This window comes from Rhamphochromis longiceps, linkage group LG16, assembly GCF_057381845.1.
Source record: "Rhamphochromis longiceps isolate RC_006_pf linkage group LG16, R_longiceps_female_GT1.1, whole genome shotgun sequence".
NCBI lineage: Eukaryota > Metazoa > Chordata > Actinopteri > Cichliformes > Cichlidae > Rhamphochromis > Rhamphochromis longiceps.
The window spans coordinates 30336221-30353737 of NC_140572.1; the positions used below are offsets into that span (position 1 = coordinate 30336221).

The following is a 17517-nucleotide window of genomic DNA, read 5'->3' on the forward strand; positions in this document are numbered from 1 at the left end:
GACAGACTGGTGACCTGTCCAGGGTGTACCCCACCTCTCGCCCTATGTTACCTGGGATAGGCTCCAAATCCAACCCTCCCACAACCCTGAGAAATCTAAAAGTCAAGTTTAAGAGAATCAACATGTAGATATTTTCTTTTCATTGAAGATTTGTATATTTTAGAGAACTGAATAATATTATTAATCATGATAATTGCTGCAGAGGTAAAGAGATGTTTTTATTACTCTTACAGGAGACAATTCTTACAGAACCAAAAGTTTTGTTTGAGTGGAAATTGGAGTTAAAGGAATTAAACAAACATAAAATCCTGAAGTATGAAAATCTACGCAAATAAAGAAACAAACACACATGCGCGTTTGTGAAGCCACCGTGTGTCCACCAGATGTCGCCAGAGGTTGTGTTATGTGTTGCACACCGTCGGGGATTTTTGTTTTTTTCAGCATTGCCATGCGACAGACTTCCAAGTGCCAACATCATCCCTGCATCTACTGCGCCTGCGCACGACGATCCCATTCTTGTCCTGCAGGCAGCATTCCGGGTGGAGAGAGTGAGAGAAAGAGAGGCGGACACAGGAGAGATTTAAGGCCGAAGTGAGGATATTTACCCGGGGAGACACGGGCTGGCTGTGAGGACGAGCTGCGGAGGTTATGGTGAGTAGAAGAAAGGGTGATGAAGCTGCTCCGTTTCGGCTCCTGCTCAGGTTTTCTCTTCTTTGTGCCGCCCCGGCTGTGGACTGACGTTTCATTGAAAGGTTGCTAGGAGGGCTAGCTGCAGCTTTTATTCCTATACACACCCCTGTCTGGCTCTCAGACCGAGGCCGGCCTGCTGTTTTATGGGGGGGAAGAAGGAAAAAGAGGTTCACGGTCAGCTGGGGCGGAGGAACACGGGCTCGGGGAAGGGGCGGGGGAGCGGGCTTTGGCTGGGAGCTGTCAGGGCTGCAAGGCTAGCAGGGGCTCAGCTAACGTTTGCACAAAAGCAAAGCTGTGTGTGTGTGTGTGTGTGTGTGTGTGTGTGTGTGTGTGTGTGTGTGTGAGTGAGTGAGTGAGTGAGTGAGTGAGAGTGTGTGTGTGTGAGAGTGAAATGAGTGGCCTGTTAAAAGTGGTAAATAGTCATGTTAGCATTGAAACAGTAAACAGGTGCGAAGACAGACGAATGAGCTTGTTCTATTGAATGGATGGATTATTAATAACAGCCCCCACCTGACCCCCTCATTGTCAGCAGTTTTTATAAAAAATAACTTTGGTGTATTTGGTGTATTTGTATAATTCTACCTTAATACTGTGACAAATCTATCCAAATTAAAAGGCTTTTAATTATTTTTCCAGCATTTCTGAGCCCCCATAATTTCATAGGTACAGGAGATACTCAGAATAAACATTTGTACCTCCTTCAAGTGTCAAAATCAAATTTTTTCATCAGTATGATTCCTTCTGATTCCTTCAGCGGGATCTCTGTGATATCCAGGAACAGTAACGAACATTGGTAACCTGGATGTTTGATCTGTTTACTGATAGTTCAGTGGAGGAAATTCCCCCAAAAAGTGTGAGCTGGGGGTCTTACAATCACCAAGTAAAACTAGGTGTTTTCTTCTCACTGCCCATTGTTTTGAGCAGCACTAGATATGTTCTAATTTAAAAACTTGACATAACGATGATGAGTTAGATTTTAATCTCACTTATAAAAACAAATAATAAGGAAAAATATTTTTTTGCTTTCATTTTCACTCTGAGGCTCTTGTTTTTTCTTGTGTTGTAACTCAAGCGTACCTTTTTCTTTTACAGCGGTGCATTTCGGCCCTTCCCTGAAAGCTCAAACTCACTTGCTGTTTAGTTCTGCTCGAGCTAAGATGAAGCTGAGAGCCACTTTCTTTAGATGAACCTGTAGAGTGACTGTCTGCAGCTGCCTTTGTCTCTCAGGCCTCGGTTATGGCTAACGTGTTGGTCATCGCTCAGCTGAACTGTGATGCCGATGCAGCTCCTCATTTATACTTGTGCTTGAGGCACGCTCATCACACTGCTGTCTGCTTCTTAAAACTAGTCTGCTGCAGTAGTTGGCAAATTGATTTAACACATTATTTACGTTTTAATACCACAGCTCACTTTCATTATTTGGCTCTGAGATGTTACAGTGCCACCTGTCAAAATCTGCAGCTCACCTGTGTGTGTGTGTGTGTGTGTGTGTGTGTGTGTGTGTGTGTGTGTGTGTGTGTGTGTGTGTGTGTGACATAACGTTGTAAATAGACAAGGATGAAAGTGAGCAGATGACAGCCATGCTAACCTACACGTTTCAGTACTCGAATGCAGGAAGGAAAACTGGTTGTAAATCAGCAGGGTCAAATGTCATATAGCCATGTGACCAGAGCGATGAGTAACGGTGTCCTTCGCTGGCAGTGAGGTCGCTAACCTGCAGGAAAAGAGGGGCTTTTGTGTCAGCTTATCACTTCCCAGTGTGGTCAAATTGAGTGCTCACAGCAGGCCGGGATGACCCTCAGGTCAACTGATCATCTGTAACTGCCTGCAGCACACAGGCAGAGGTGAGAGTTTGGAAATGATGGCGTTCCAGTATCTTTTTTTTTAATCCATGCTTTGTGGAAAAAACAGACCATGGACTCAAACTGACAGGCCAATTTTAGCTGGTAGTGCTGAGCTGCACACACACATACATATGCTTACACACAGCCTGATTGTCTCATCCTGTCATTTGTTTTAGCTATTTTATCTTCACTTTAAAAGCTGTGAAACAGGCAGATAACCTGCTCTGTGTCCCCACACTGTTTACCGCTGGTCCAATAAACAGAAAGTACTCAACATATTTACGGCACCGTGACGGTCATAGTCCAGCGAGTCTGGCTCGTATCTCTATTCTTGAGGACATGCAGGTTAAATTTTCAATGCAGGAATTCCTTCAAGGTTTATAAAGAGGAGGAGTGGTGTGATAGAGCCGATTGGGAGTGTAGCTCCTGTGTTTGTGTTTTAATGATGGGGGCAGATGTGTGGTTGAGAGCAGATTAGTGTAAGGTACACGCAGGTGACTGATTCAAAATAATATATATATATATATATATATATATATATATATATATATATATATATATATATATCAATTTATGAATAAATATGTTAAAAGCATTATTGCTTTATTTTTTTACCTCCACGCGTGTATGGAGGATTAAAAACACTACAGAGGATGGGCATTTGAAGTAAAAATACTGTTTGGCATTCACTGGGAAGTATTTGGTTGTTACCACCCGGCCTTTGAGGCATAGCATAAAATGGAGGGTGACAACAAAATAAATGTCCCTGTAAAGCCAAGTTAGGAGTATATTCATGGCAGAGAAATACTGCTGGCTGCATGAAGCCGGAACTGTTACTTTGAAACCAGCTAAGCCCCAAGATATGATCCTTCACGTGGGAATCCATCCACTGGCTGTTAGAGGCAGCAAGCTACAAGGGGAAGGTCATTATCTTAATAATCTGGTCTTATTTTGGAAAAGCTAAACATTGTGTGCTTACAGTGTTTTGTTTTTTTGAAGTGGGAGATGTTTCTTTTTTTGTTGTTGGACAAATATGTAAATAAATATGTGATCAATAATGGCCTGAAATAACCTTCCTTCGTTCTGTGTTTCCTTGCTCTTGCAGGGCAGCCCCGTTCAGTTTTGGGGACAGGTCATGGAGCTCTAAGCTAGCACTCTCCATCCATCTCCATCTGCTGCCAGAAGCGCCTTTTCCAGCCTGCTGCTGTGGTTTGGCTCCGACTCCTCTAAGAGAAGAAGAGGGAGGAGTAAACTTCCCCCAGCTGCTGTGCAGACACACACATGCTGCATTGCTGCCATTCCCCAAACCCTACTCCATCTATCCCGGGGGCACAGCCATTAGCTTGCTAGCAGGCTAGCACTTGGCACAGAAAGGCGGCCTGTCCCGAGGGACCAAACACAAGCAGACTGTACTGTGGCCTCCTCCTTTTGTCCTCACTTTTCAGGTCATACCCACCAAGTGGAACTCCTTTTGTCCAGCTGTCACTCCCACTGCTCTGAGCAGTGGAGGATTGCTAGCGATCAGTCAATCAAACAGCCGGGCAGACTGAGGAAGCCAGAGGGCGTGTTTACCAGACAGCAGAATGATGGAGCCTAGCATGGAAAACTGTCTGGCCCTGGTCCTGCAGAAGGACATGGGCCGAAGGCTGCAGGTTGGCCAGGAGATCATTGATTACATTCTGGACAAGGAAAAGTCCCATGACTTGGAGCAGGACCAGACAGCGCTGGACAAGATGGTCGATGGCATCGCCAGCTCCTGGGTCAACTCCAGCAACTTCAAGGTAAACTAGACTGATGTTTCAGGATGTGTCTGATGTGTCTTCCAGACACCCCTCAGAGGATCAAGTAGCTTTGTAATTCCTCACAGGTGGCGTGGTTTATTGGTGTAGTAGTGGTTAGTGTTACGGCCCTAGCAAGAAGCCTGTCTGCTTGTTCTTCATGCATGTCTGTAGATTTTCTTGCTGGGTTTCCTGCTTCTGTCTGAAGATACTTATGTGTAGATAATGGGAGATTCTCAGTTGGCTGTAGGTGTGGATATAAGTGCAAGAGGTCTTCCTTTTTTCTTTTTTAGCCCAAGATGGAAAATCTGTGAAGAGTGTGGATAGATGGATGGAATGAATTAATTCCCATTCGTTTTTTGTTTCAAGACCTTTTCACACTTAAAAGTCCAACCAGAATATAGGGTAATATATTTGTTTTTAATTCCTCTAAATCATTCTCATCTTTGTTGTTTATTTCACTTTAAATAGGAGCAGAAATTCTAAAAATGAGCTCCATGTTTTATTCAGTAAGTCATGAAACCAAGAAGAGAGACCATGATCTCTCCAGCCAAGTGTTTACTGAGCTCAGAGATCAGGTGTGCTGAAGATGAGAAGTTTTCTCATATATTTCAATACAATAAGAATTTTATCTTCATTTTCACCCCCTGCTGGTCATTAGAAAGAGAGAAGATTTGGTTTAGCAGAAGCTACATCCCTCTTTAATAAGCAGTCTGTGGGATTAAAGTGAAAAGTGTGAGGACCTGTGAACGTGCCTGCAGACAGACGTTTATCACAGCACTCATGTTTCTCTGCAAAAGAGCTTTTTTCCCCACAATTAACAGCCCATTTTCCACCCACTCAAACGCTCCTCCTAGAGCCTGTTGTGTTTAACAGCGTGCTCAAGGTGTTTTTATTAGGAAATGTCTGCCATAGCTCACAATCAAAGCTGCTCATGTTTGAGATGAAGCAACTTTATGGTTTTATGTAAAAGCTGAGTCATGTAGGGCCGAATGATAACAGTTTACCTTCCATGAATAACAGATTCCAATCAAAACTATTCCTTTTGTGTAGGAGGTGCACTTCCTTGTTATTGTGAACTCATAGAATGAGCTTTTGTAGTTTGTTTGAGCAGGAATTTTCAGTATTCATCACTGCAGCGCTGCAAGGCAAACTGTTCCTCAGACTAGCATTATTGTTTCCCTTGCCCTGTAGTTGGATGGCATTCTTCTCTGATTGATTGGACTTTATTCTGGGAGTTCAATCCAGGGCACAGTTTTATCTGACCTGAAAAGCGATTCCATCAGCAGCTCATTCCGTGCCCAAACACTGATTGCTTTTCTCTGCCGTGGCTGTAAGAAGACATTGTTTACCAAAGCTCGGGTTTCACGTTGCGATATGCTGCTTTGGCTCTCTGCAGGCCTGAAAATGTCAGAGATATGTGCCTGAACAAAGCCAAGCCTGCCCTCGATGCCCTACATACTGCAGCTCTGCGAGGATGGGGAAGGACTTCACTTGTATTGCTTTTTCTGCAGTCTCATTGGTCCAGCGGAGCCTGATGGTGGTTTTTGTGTGCTTCAAATGACCACATCTGGCACTGCGATGGTTGTGCTGGGAGATGTCTGGTGCATGCCTGAGAGAAAGAGTTTGCAGTTTGGGGTTAGGAGTGTTTAATTCGCTGGTTGTAGCTCAGATGGAGGGGCAGATATGAGGAGGCTGCTGCCAAACTACATTTTTTTGTCCTGTCATGGGTCCAATTTCAGTGTTTCTCATTGCATACTCTGTACTTGAGCAAGCTGCACATGTATTGTGTGATTTGTTTTCATTTTGTCATTAACATTTTACTATTATTTGCACTTGGTTCAAGTTGCTTTTATTGAAAGATGTGCTGAAGGGCAAAATAAGACTCGCAAAACCAAAAGTCAGCACAGTAATGGTTTTTATCTCAATTATCTTGTTTTAATAATTACAGACACCCAAAATTATAACTGAAGTTAAAAGCTGGTTAATTGCACAGCCCTGATTGAGTGTCTCACACTGACTTTTGGTCCATGTTGGGCTGCAGCTGGTGATGGTGGTGCTAGTTCTATTCTGGAAATCCTCTGTTAGCTGGAGGATAACTCTATCCAGAGACTGCAGCAGGTGGAGAACCAGGACTACCAGCTGCAGAGCAACATGGAGGAGATGGAGTCTGTTTGAGGGAGGCGGAGCTCTGTTATTTATTGTCACAAAGCATATAGAGTAGATGTGCTGTGGCCACATTCAGAATCTAATTCTGCAGTAAACACTGTGAAACTCCTCAGGAGGCACATAACTTTGCCTGAGAAGTGTATTATGGATAACATTTAGTTGTTGACTTCCAATTTAACTGCACACAGTTCAGGTAGCTGCCTCACATTTAGCAGAGGGAAATGGTTTTCTTGTGTTAATCAGCCACGTTAACTGCTGATACATCATATCCCCTGCAGGGGAATAGAAGCTGTATATTAACTTCAAAGTGAAGTGTCATTCAGCTACATCCTCTCTGCTAATCGCCTGTCCCGTCTTTGATGATGTCAGCTGGTGGGTTTTCACTTCAGACACAAACAAAAGCCGACGACTTTTCTGTCCAGTCTCGTTTCTATGCATTTGTTTGTGTCTTTGTAAAACTGTGATTTAGTTTCAACTAAAGGCTGAAAGCCTGAAGCATCTTCACCACAAAACACCCACCTGTGTTTGCTTTATGCTGAGGAAGAACTAATAGGAGCTTCTATACGAGGACATAAAGGCAGATCCTGCTCTCAGAAACTGACAAAACACAAGCTTAGACACATTTCACCAACACTTAAAGCTAAGCTGACTGAAACCCCAGAGCAGGGGAGGCAGGGGAGCCATGTGATGGTGCAGACACAACATAAATGGCTGTATCCGTGGATCATCTAAACCACAAGGGAATTTACTTTGGGGAAAAGGAACAAAGTAAATTTTCTGCTTATTTTTTGTACTTACACAAACTTGAGAAATGGCAAAAATGAGAAAAACGTAAAAAATGTCATTGGTGCCTCACTGCCGGCCTGTAAGACAAAGCTGCACAAGAGCTGATCCTGCAAAAGTGTCTCCTGCACGGTTGAGCAGCATCACAGGTGACACCAGGCTGTCGGAGCGATGACTTCGAGCCTCATCAACCCAGAAACCGTCACTGCCGTCAGCGTCAGTCCCACTCCCACCTCTGCATGGCAGAACGGAGAGCGAGGCACAGGAACGGAGGCATGATGGACGGTTACAAACAGGACACCAGCTCGTCTCCTTGAAGCAGGAAGTGTGAAAAAGGAATGGTGGGTGGAGGCTGTAGCGCAAATCCCATCCTTATTTATGGTTTGTTTTCCCCACAGTTTTATGTTTCTGCTTGTGGCACAAAATCCATCAACAGTAAAAGTGCAGAAAATTCATCCTAATGCACAACCTAGACAGGCGGTGGACTTGAATTCATAAATGACATTAATTTGCCTCTTTTTTTATTATAATTTACTAATTTGGTTTTCATCGGAATTCTATTCAAAAATGATTGCAGTCCCCTGAAAAAATATCTTTGAAGCATGATAGCTGCTTGAAGTTTTCCAAAAATCATGGTTTTTGTTTGTATTTTTGTTTTTGATATTGTTTTTGTTTTGTTTTGCTTTGTTTTTGTTTTTTTAAGAGCCAGGTGCACTTCCTTTATCGCACAAGGCAGTGGAAACGAAAACAAACACACCGTAAATGTGAAAGAAATAAACTGACGTGCTGATTGATCACAGGGGAACTCTGAGGATTAGTCTGAATCTTCAGGTGACTGTGACACAGCCACCACATTAAGCATAAATCTATCCGGAGCATGAGGACAGGCCTCCTTGTGATGTCATATCTCTGCCTCCACGCTTCTGTTGAGATGATTCAGCAGCTGAAACCACAGCTGGAAGGATCCTGTTGACCTGGCACACCCGGACACAAAGAAAAGACACACACGCACACAAGTAGGATATTTTCTTCAGAAGGTGTCTGTCATCTGCCAGCATGACTGTTCTTGTTTGAAATTGCAAGTGCATGAATCACAAAGTCACTCAAAGAGTCAGAAAGGCCTGATGTTCATGCATCCTGCACATCACAGTCTGTTATATCCAACAAGAATATACTGGATAGGCTGTCAGATAAGATATGATAAATACTGTACAGGCTGAAAGTCCCCCCGTGAGATTAGGATAAGGAGCGCACACTAGTCCTCTGTCTGTGAACTTGTTCGAGTCTTTTGTTTGGTTTGAAAAACAGAGCAGAGTTGCTTTAGAAACAGTTTAATTTTGCTCTAAGAATATTTGTTGAGCCGCCTCGTGCTGTATGCTGTTGGTGACTTTAGCACAGACAGAGAGAGACACTGAACTATAAATCTCTGGGAGAATTCAGCTGCAGCAAAGATGATGGAAAAAGTGAAACTTGCAGGACCAAAAAAGCTGTTTAAAATCTTGTGTTTTGTGCAAATACAGGAAACTTTTAAAGAAGAATTTATTCGATTGCCTGATGATTCTGAGCATGCATCGAGCCGATCGGGATCCCTAGCCTTAAGTTACTTTTTGCTAAATGTGTGCAGTATATTGGAATTAAGGCATTTTGAAACCAGGGAAAACCAGCTTTGGCCCAGCTAGACCTTTAATCATAATGTTGATGATCACGCAAGCTGAAAATTCAGCACTTCCTTTGTGTTTCCAGTAATGCATTTTGGTCTTCTGATGATTTACCTGTTTGTCTGAAGAGTCTCTTTCAACACTTTTGCTTTTCAAATTAAGGTGTTTCCAAATAATGATGAGCCATAATAAGAATTCAGGATCAAAATTCAGTCTGAAAATTAAGATTAATTATAACTAAACTGCAAAACTTGAGAGATAAGTTGTTAATGTAAAAATCTGTTCAAAGGACTGTATCAGGCTGTATCACATGCAGAGTCATGTGATTCAGCCTCAACGTGCATCTTATCCTGACAGTTAATCCTGCAGAAGTCATATAAAAGATATTCTTATCTACTTTGTAATTTTGCAAGAAATAACAATTTAACTCTAAATGACCTTTTGTGGATCAGCTTCAGTATCATCAGGGAGCGGATCTTGTTTAATTCCACAACACATTCTGGGAATTGATTAGAAATCTCTGTTATATTCCCGACTAATATCCTGCCCCTCCACACGGAGTGTTTTCCCCTGACCTTGACCTCACAGCTAACCCGTATCTCATGTTTACTGTCTAAACAAAAGATAAGCGCAGAATAAAAGCACACCAAGTGAGTGAAAGCTGACATTTAGTTAAGACGACTATAAAAGACTGTAAAGCTCTTTCTTGAAACAGCTGCCTGGTATCAGAGGCATCCCCACCAAACCTCCATTTATGGCAAATGAATCCATCACCCTCTCCCCCTTCTACCCCTCTCTCTTTCTCTAACTAAATAGTTTCCACATTAGCTGCTAAGTGATCGGGACACTGCCTGTGTTCAGCTGACATCATGAGTAAAAGCCACAGGATCACAGGAAAACCTGATCTGTGGTTTCAAGAGGACACATTCTCTTCTCTTTGGTTGTTATTGTTGTTGTGTTGTTTAAACAGAGTCAAAGCAAATGCATTTTACTTCCTCGTGATCGAATAATGGAGGTAGGATCAAAGCAGCACTGACAGGGAAGATGATTTGATGCATGACGTGTATTGTATTTGCTGCGTCATGAGAAGAAAGGATTTAATTGTTATTTAAAACAGAAACTTGGAGCTTTGTGTTTTCCGAGGAACAAAAATTATTTAAATCAAAGAAGTGTTCCTCTTAAAATACCTTTTTCTTGTGTCACAAAGTACTTGGCAAATGAAACATTTGAACAAGTTCAAGGAAGAAAGTTCTTTAATAATTACTTTGTGAGAGCGCTGGGCTGGGTGATTAAATAAACTAGAATTTCAGGTATGCGTTTGGCTTCCAGAAAAAAACAAGATAATTTGGATTAAAAACAAATACTCTTTTGCATTTGTTTTGCTGTTCTTTTTCTCCAAAAATCAGATCCCTCCCAAATACTGTGAACACTTACGTTCCTGTGCATGAACTTACTCGATCAATAACACATCTCTATGACATCGTTATTTGTGTTTCTGTTTGAATGACAGCAAAGAGTTCACTCACTCACTTTTTGTACACACACCAACGCACTTTTGGATTCGTGGCTAAATCTCTTTATGGAAAACTGACCAGGATTATTGAGTGTGTTTTCCGGGAAAACTTTCTGACTGAACCGGTTTCAGCTCTGCGGAGAACTTTGGATCCTTCGTTAAATGTTAATCTCAGTTTAATTTGTCAAGATGTGTGCAGAGAGAGCTCAGAGGGGGAAACTGCAACGCAAAAAAGAGACAAAAATGAAGGAAAACAAAACAAAATTCTACATTTCTTAAGTGTGAAAGCAAAGGGCAGGTGTTCCTTTATAAGAGCTTTCTGAAATAGCCTTTTCATATTTTCATTGATGTTTCTCTGTGGTAAACAGACTTTACCACCATTAAGTACTGTTACAGTGTCACGCTGACCCGTCTTAAATTTTGAGGCTTAACCCAATTACGGCCACACCACCACTGCAGCAAACATCACATAAAGGACTAATTCTGTCGTTAATCCCAGACTTAAACCGTGTCCTCAGGAACGCTGAACAGAAGACTGACGGGCAACACAACACAGCTTTTATTAATAAAAAGAATAATAATAATAATAAAGGGACCGCAGTTTGAAAAAGTAAGAAATCAGGTATTTAAACTCAAAAAACATCAGCAGGGTAACTGTGAATAACAAAATGATTCTAATAAATCCATGTACAGAATCCACATAATTGTCCCTTTACCTTGATGAACCCTAATAACCCAAACCAGGAATATTCACCATTAATGCCGTCAGGATTAAGGTTACCATTCAACGGTATTAAAGCTGAACCCAGTGCGGTATCCGCTTAATAAACCCAAATCCTTCAGACTGTGTGGAGTTTGGCTTAGAAGCTCTCCAGGTTTTTGTTTGGACAATTCTGAGTAAAAAGAGTTTATCTTCATATGATTTTTTTTTTTATTTTTTTTTATGAGATATTTTCCATAAACTACAGAAGGGACAAAACAAAGTTAATGACAACAAGTGCTTAGAGCACCAGTTTGAACCCCTCTCCGACATCCTGAGCCTATCCGGTCTTTAAGTGATGATGTGATGAATCCTGCTTCCGGGCCCAAAGTACTCTGCATTTAATAAGGCTGTTGTGTTTTTAACATGTTTTAATGCTTTGTATCTTGTTCTATTTAATCTCAACAAGCCGCTAAAAACAGTCAGTGATCCCTGACGGCTTCTCTCGGTTTTAATTACCACCTTCCTGTCCTTTAGTAGATTATAGAGGCTTTTTTTTCTGTAAAAGTTTTGGTAATTTTGTAATGTCATGGATGACATGAATTTTTCTAATGATGCTTAAATGTTAAACAGATTAGCTACTGTGAATAAATAGGCTTATTCTAATGGGGTCAGGTGTCAGGCTAGTAGATGGAGGGATGGACCTAATGTTCTGAAGCACTAAGCATCCTTTTCATGTGTTCGTTACTCATCAGTTTAGTTATCATGTCTGCAGTCCTGTTTTTAGCCCTGTGAAACCCGCCTCCCCTCTTATCTAAACGAATCGCAGTGTTGGAGACGTTCCTTTTGTTCACCACTGTACCGTCCCCAGCAGCAGCTGTAAATGCCCTTCTCCTGGTTCCCACCCCTCTGCCAGTAAAACTCTGTCCTGTGGGGGGGAACCCTCTGTAGCCCAGACGTAATCTGCTCTCTTCTTTAATCTGCTCAGCTTGAGGATTTTTTTCCCCCTTTTTCTCTCACATAAGCCAACATTTCCATGTGTGATTCAATCCCCCAGTTTGTGAAAGACAGTCTGATTTCACCCTGCTGCTGTCTTGCTGAATCCTCCCCGATGTAAATTGAATTTGAAATTTTGTCCAGTAAACAATTAGTTGGCAGTTGATGAGCACGACAGTCTGGCAGATAGACATAGAAGAGACTACTGAGTCAGCTCAGCCTGGTTTGGTTTGCCTTTGTCATTATAACATACACAGAGTCTTATCAGCAGCACAGCAGCCTGAGGATTCATCCGTCAGAGTTCGTCCCTGCCAGTGTGTTTAAGTTGCTCAGTTGTATTGTTGTTAGGACTGCCACAAACAATTATTTTGATAGTCGACTAGTCCTTCATTTCATTATTTTTGTGATTAGTCGACTAATCAGATCATGCATCCATTGAACGTAAAACATACATCTTATTGCACCAGCATGCATCTCCTCTTATATAACTATCATTAGCACATACCTTTCTTCAAGCTGTAAGCTAACTAAAAATAAAGACAAGATGATAGTTTATTAAACTTTTAATGAAATTTGCAGATTGTCTCAGTGGAGTTTAATAAACTCAGCCGTCTGCTCCTTGCTATCTAAAATACAACAAGACATTGGAGTAAATTCTACCATCTCACACTTCTGTTTAATCAGTTTTCTGTTTGACATTTATTCAGCCAGTTGAAAACTATAACTTAATCTCAGCCAAACTGATTTACTCTGGAACAAATAAAATACTGAAAAAAGCCAAACAAGAAATTTTTTAATTTATCTAAGTGACTACTAGATCATGTTTGTCGGCCGTATTTAGAGCAGTCTACGAATTTGGACAGCCTTCGCCGCGTCGCTGTAACGTAATCAGCCTACAAGTGCGGCCTCCGAAGGCCCATGAATTTGGACACAGCTGGAGACTGCTTCTTCTTCTTTGGCGTTTAATAGCAGCTGGCATCCTTGTAGATGCATTGCTGCCATCTTCTGTTTCACTCCGTTATTACACTCTTTTCAGGATCTTACAAAGCCTCAACTGACTCGTTGACTATTAAATTAATCGTCGACGATTTTGATGGTCAATGTAATCGTGACTAGTCGACTAATCGTGGCAGCTCTAATTGCTGTGAGTAGTTTAAAAAGGTGCTTTGTATGACCTAAAGTTTGCTGAAGCTGTTTTCACATACGCTCTGCATTTCTGAGCTTTTCTAACCTGATAGAAGCAAACACTGTTCAACAGATTAATTCAGATCAGTCGGTCTCCTGAGTAAAGAAACCGTGTGGCTTTAGATGTAAACGACATCCAGGCGGCTGCCTCGCCTAAAGCACACCCGAGTATTTGCAGTACTGGGAACACATCGCTCTCACTAATTTTAGCTGGGGAAAAAATTAGCTGAAACCCAAAAAGTTTTTCATATCAGGCTGTAAACATGTTCACTTTTGCTGTTTTCAGATATTTTAACATGGAAGTCTATGGAACTGATTCAGCAGAAGCTTGAGCCTCATGAGGACATTAGAGGAACTGCACCTACAGCTTCATTTTATGACCTCGGGGGTTGCTGGTCATTTCCATCACTCTCAGCTTTCTTTAACTATTTTAAACTTCTTTGACATCAGGACTCTTTTTGTTCCCACTATTACTCCGGTTCTTCCACCACCCAACTAAAAAAAAAAAAGCCATCAACCATGGCTACTAGTTGAGCCTTTATTCTCCCAGAGGTTTAAACCCAGTTACTGACATTACTGCTCAGTACCAACAGTGACTACAAAAACTTGCACAATGTATTGCTAAAAAAGTTAAGAGAACAATAAAATAATCTTTAAAAAATGAAACTAAATGTGTGCTGGGTAGTTTGTTCATTGGCTAATCAAACCAGTGTAGGTCAACAAAGAGTCTGATGGTAGGGCTGCACGATTAATTGTTAGAAAATCGCGATCTCGATTCATACTTATGTGCGATTTCATTTCCAAATGACAACGATTTAAAAAAACAAAACAAAAGACGACGACGATTGTACCGCATTTTGATCCGGGACGTAATCTGCATGAAAACAAGCGCTCACTCTTCCTGCTCAACAAATGACAAGGGCGGAGCCTTATACCACGTGATACAGAAGCTGTGCCGTGTGATGCTAAAATTAGCAGGGAAAAAAACAACGGAGAACACGTCAGGGATGACGAGAAAGTGACAGGAGAAAATCCGTCCCGGTCAACCACCCAAACATCAATAACGGGAACCTTATACAGCGCTTCCCTATACACGTCGAACTTCTGCAGGCACAAAGAAATTACGGAGGCTATCACTTATCACCTGACCAAAGATATGGCTCCCATCAACACTGTGCAAAACGAGGGATTCAGGAAAACGATCAACACCCTAGACAAACGCTACACAGTGTCGTCCCGCAACTATTTTTCTATTGTTGCACTACCTGCTCTATACACGCAGTGTCGAGCAACGGTGGAGACGGCATTTCAAGCAGTACAACATTTTGCGGAAACCACAAAATTTGAGACATTTGTTGTTTTTATGTTTAGTTATTGTTTTTATGTTCAGTCTCAACTGTTACGAAGTTGATGTGCAGTAAATAAGTGCAATAAATATTTATATTGGAAAAGAGAATCGTGATCTCAATTCTAAGCCAAAAAATCATGATTCTCATTTTATGCAAAATCGTGCAGCCCTATCTGATGGTGACATCTGAGAGAAAGAAGGCTCAGCAAAATTACATAAAGCGAGGAAGTAAACCACTTAAAGGTTGATGAGAGCCTTGCAGTAATGCAGCCATCTTACTTTGTCTTCCAACAATTATCAGGTGGCACCGCGCTGAGTGCGCAGTCACACCTGAGGCCGTGCAGATAAAGCACTCACTGAGCCAGCCACCTTAACCACGTCGTCCTCCTGCCTAGGAGGAAGTTGGAGTGTGTTAAAGCTGTAAGAAAAGAGGCCTTCTCTATGTTTGTTCCTCATAAGCTACCCTTCAGGCACTGATCAGCTGAACGTCAATGAGTTTGTTTCAGCTGAAACACTGACATATTCAAAGTGATTCTTTATGTTCCTGAAACTGGAATAAACCTGGTTTCATACGTCTGACTTACAGTCTGGTTTTTAATGATCTTTGTATATTTTCAAACGTACACGTGAAGCAGATTTATAGTAGAAGCCGGAGAGAAAAAACATGTCTGACAGAGATTCAAAGAAGAAATGAATAAGAAATATGTTCCCATTTGTTTATGTGGCTTCATAAACAAATGGGAAGATTTCAAATCATTTTCAGTGGAAGCCAGTTTAGCTCTTTGGTCTTCCTCCCAACAAAAACACATTCACGTAACAGCGCGCCAAATCTACCCTGTCCTAGAGTTATAATGCTGTCAGAACTATTTTTGTATTTTACTAAGAATTAATCAATCAATCAATCTTAGTTCTTGATTGCTAAAATAATCAATAGCAGCAGCCCTAATTGGATTGTGGGGTAGGAACTGTTTTAGAGTTTCTGAAATGGGACTAACAGAAGAAGTTTGAGAACCGCTACCTTAAACACAAACTCGGGTAGCAGCTGAATGCAGCTCTTTTCCACTAGTACCTACTCGGGTCAGCTCGGCACTAGGGCTGCCACAAACGATTATTTTGATAGTCGACTAGTCACTGATTATTTTTGCGATTAGTCGACTAATCAGATCATGAACGTAAAACGTACAGCTTATTGCACCAGCATGCATCTGGTCTTATATAACTATCATTAGCTTACAGCTTTAAGTGTTTAAGGTATGTGCTAAGTAAAAATAAAGACAAAATGATAGTTTAGATTGTTTCGGTGAAGTTTAATAAAAACCTTTCTATCTAAAATATAACGGGACACCGGAGTATATTCTCGAGCATCTCACACTTCTGGTAATCAGTTGTCTGCTTGACATTTATTCAGCTGTGTAAAAACTATAACTTTAATCTCAGCCAAACCGATTTACTCAGAAACAAATAAAATACTGAAAAAAAGCCAAACAATAACATTTTTAAGTTATCTAAGTGACTTATATATCATGTTTAACCTGAGTAGCGAAAGACGGCGGTGGGTTTGAAAACGATTTGCCAGGAGTCCGGTGTTTTCACCGGGTCTAGTGAGCCTTGAACCTAGCTATCGAGCTAGTGGGTAACAGACGTCTCCGACAACGTCGGAGCGCTTTTGAAAATATGTGGTGTCTTGATAAACTGAGCAGCTATTTGAAGTTTACACAGCTACATTCCTGCCTGAAAATATGTTAAACGTTTATTTTGTGATCCAGAAAGAATAATAAGAGTAACATTAAAACTAACTAGCTGCTGCCATTGCTGGAAACTGAGCAGGGCTGCGCTATGAATTCTGGGACACAGTCTTCTTCTTCGGGGTTTGGCATCCTTGTACATGCAGTGCTGCCATCTTCTGTTTCAGTCCGTTATTACACTCTTAAATCCTAGTACTTATTCCTGCGTCTTTTGGGATCTTACAAAGCTTCAAACGATGCGTCGACTATTAAATTAGTCATCGACGATTTTGATAGTCGATGTAATCGTGACTAGTCGACTAATCGTGGCAGCCCTACTCGGCACAGCACGCCTCAACTCGTTTTCTACCAGGTACCAGTTACCTTTTTCTAGTACCTACTTTGCAGCTGTTCCAAACGATCTGAGGTGATCTGAGCCACCAACTGGTGTCACTCATCACTCGATGAGTCATGAAAGTGCCTGCCATTTTTGAAAGCCAGCAATGGGGAAACTGGCTACACAAAAGACAGCACAGTGGCCACGAGTCTGACAAATAGCCATACACAGCAGCAGGTATACCATCGTCTCAAGTCCTCCTTTGTTGTGACATTTGCGTCGCATGCAAATGATTTTGGCTGTGTTTGGCTGTGTTGCTATAACGACTCCATGTGCCCAAGTGGTACTTAATTGAAATGGAAAAAAACAAAAACCAAGTTGAGCCAAGTAGGTACTAGAGGAAAAGGCTTATTATCTGACTACAGCTCTGAACCTGAACTGTGGTCAACTGTGGCTTGAGTAGCAACATTCAGGCCCTTAAGGCTGCCTCCTCCCACGCTCCACCTTCACATGTTATTTCATAAAGCGGCCAGCGGGTGTGGACTGTGATGTTGTGCCTGCAGTTTGCTGTCCATTGTAACGTTGTGACTCTAGTGTTGCAGTGCAGCACGTGGCAGAAAATATCTCAGCCTCTGCTTCAGGACTTGCATCATGATCAGTGCAGCAGTCAGTCAGAGGAGACGCCCTTCAGTAAGGTGAAAGTCAGCTCTTTGATCTGTGTATTACCTGCTAGACTGGGCTGAAGTATTTGGAAGTGGAACAACATACCAGAGCTTGATCTGTGAGTTTGAA

The 17517-nt window shown here is 41.7% G+C and overlaps 1 protein-coding gene across 26 annotated transcripts in view; it reads left to right on the plus strand.

The window, feature by feature from the left end:
• Positions 1–492: 492 nt before the first annotated feature.
• clasp1a (cytoplasmic linker associated protein 1a) overlaps positions 493–17517 on the plus strand; it is a 93472-nt gene continuing 76447 nt past the window's right edge. For all 26 annotated transcript variants that reach the window (XM_085385235.1, XM_085385236.1, XM_085385242.1 and 23 more), the window contains exons 1-2: positions 493–651; positions 3640–4315. In XM_085385235.1, the coding sequence (XP_085241361.1) occupies positions 4118–4315 (198 nt within the window). In that variant the 5' untranslated portion in view covers positions 493–651; positions 3640–4117. The remainder of the gene's footprint in view (positions 652–3639; positions 4316–17517) is intronic.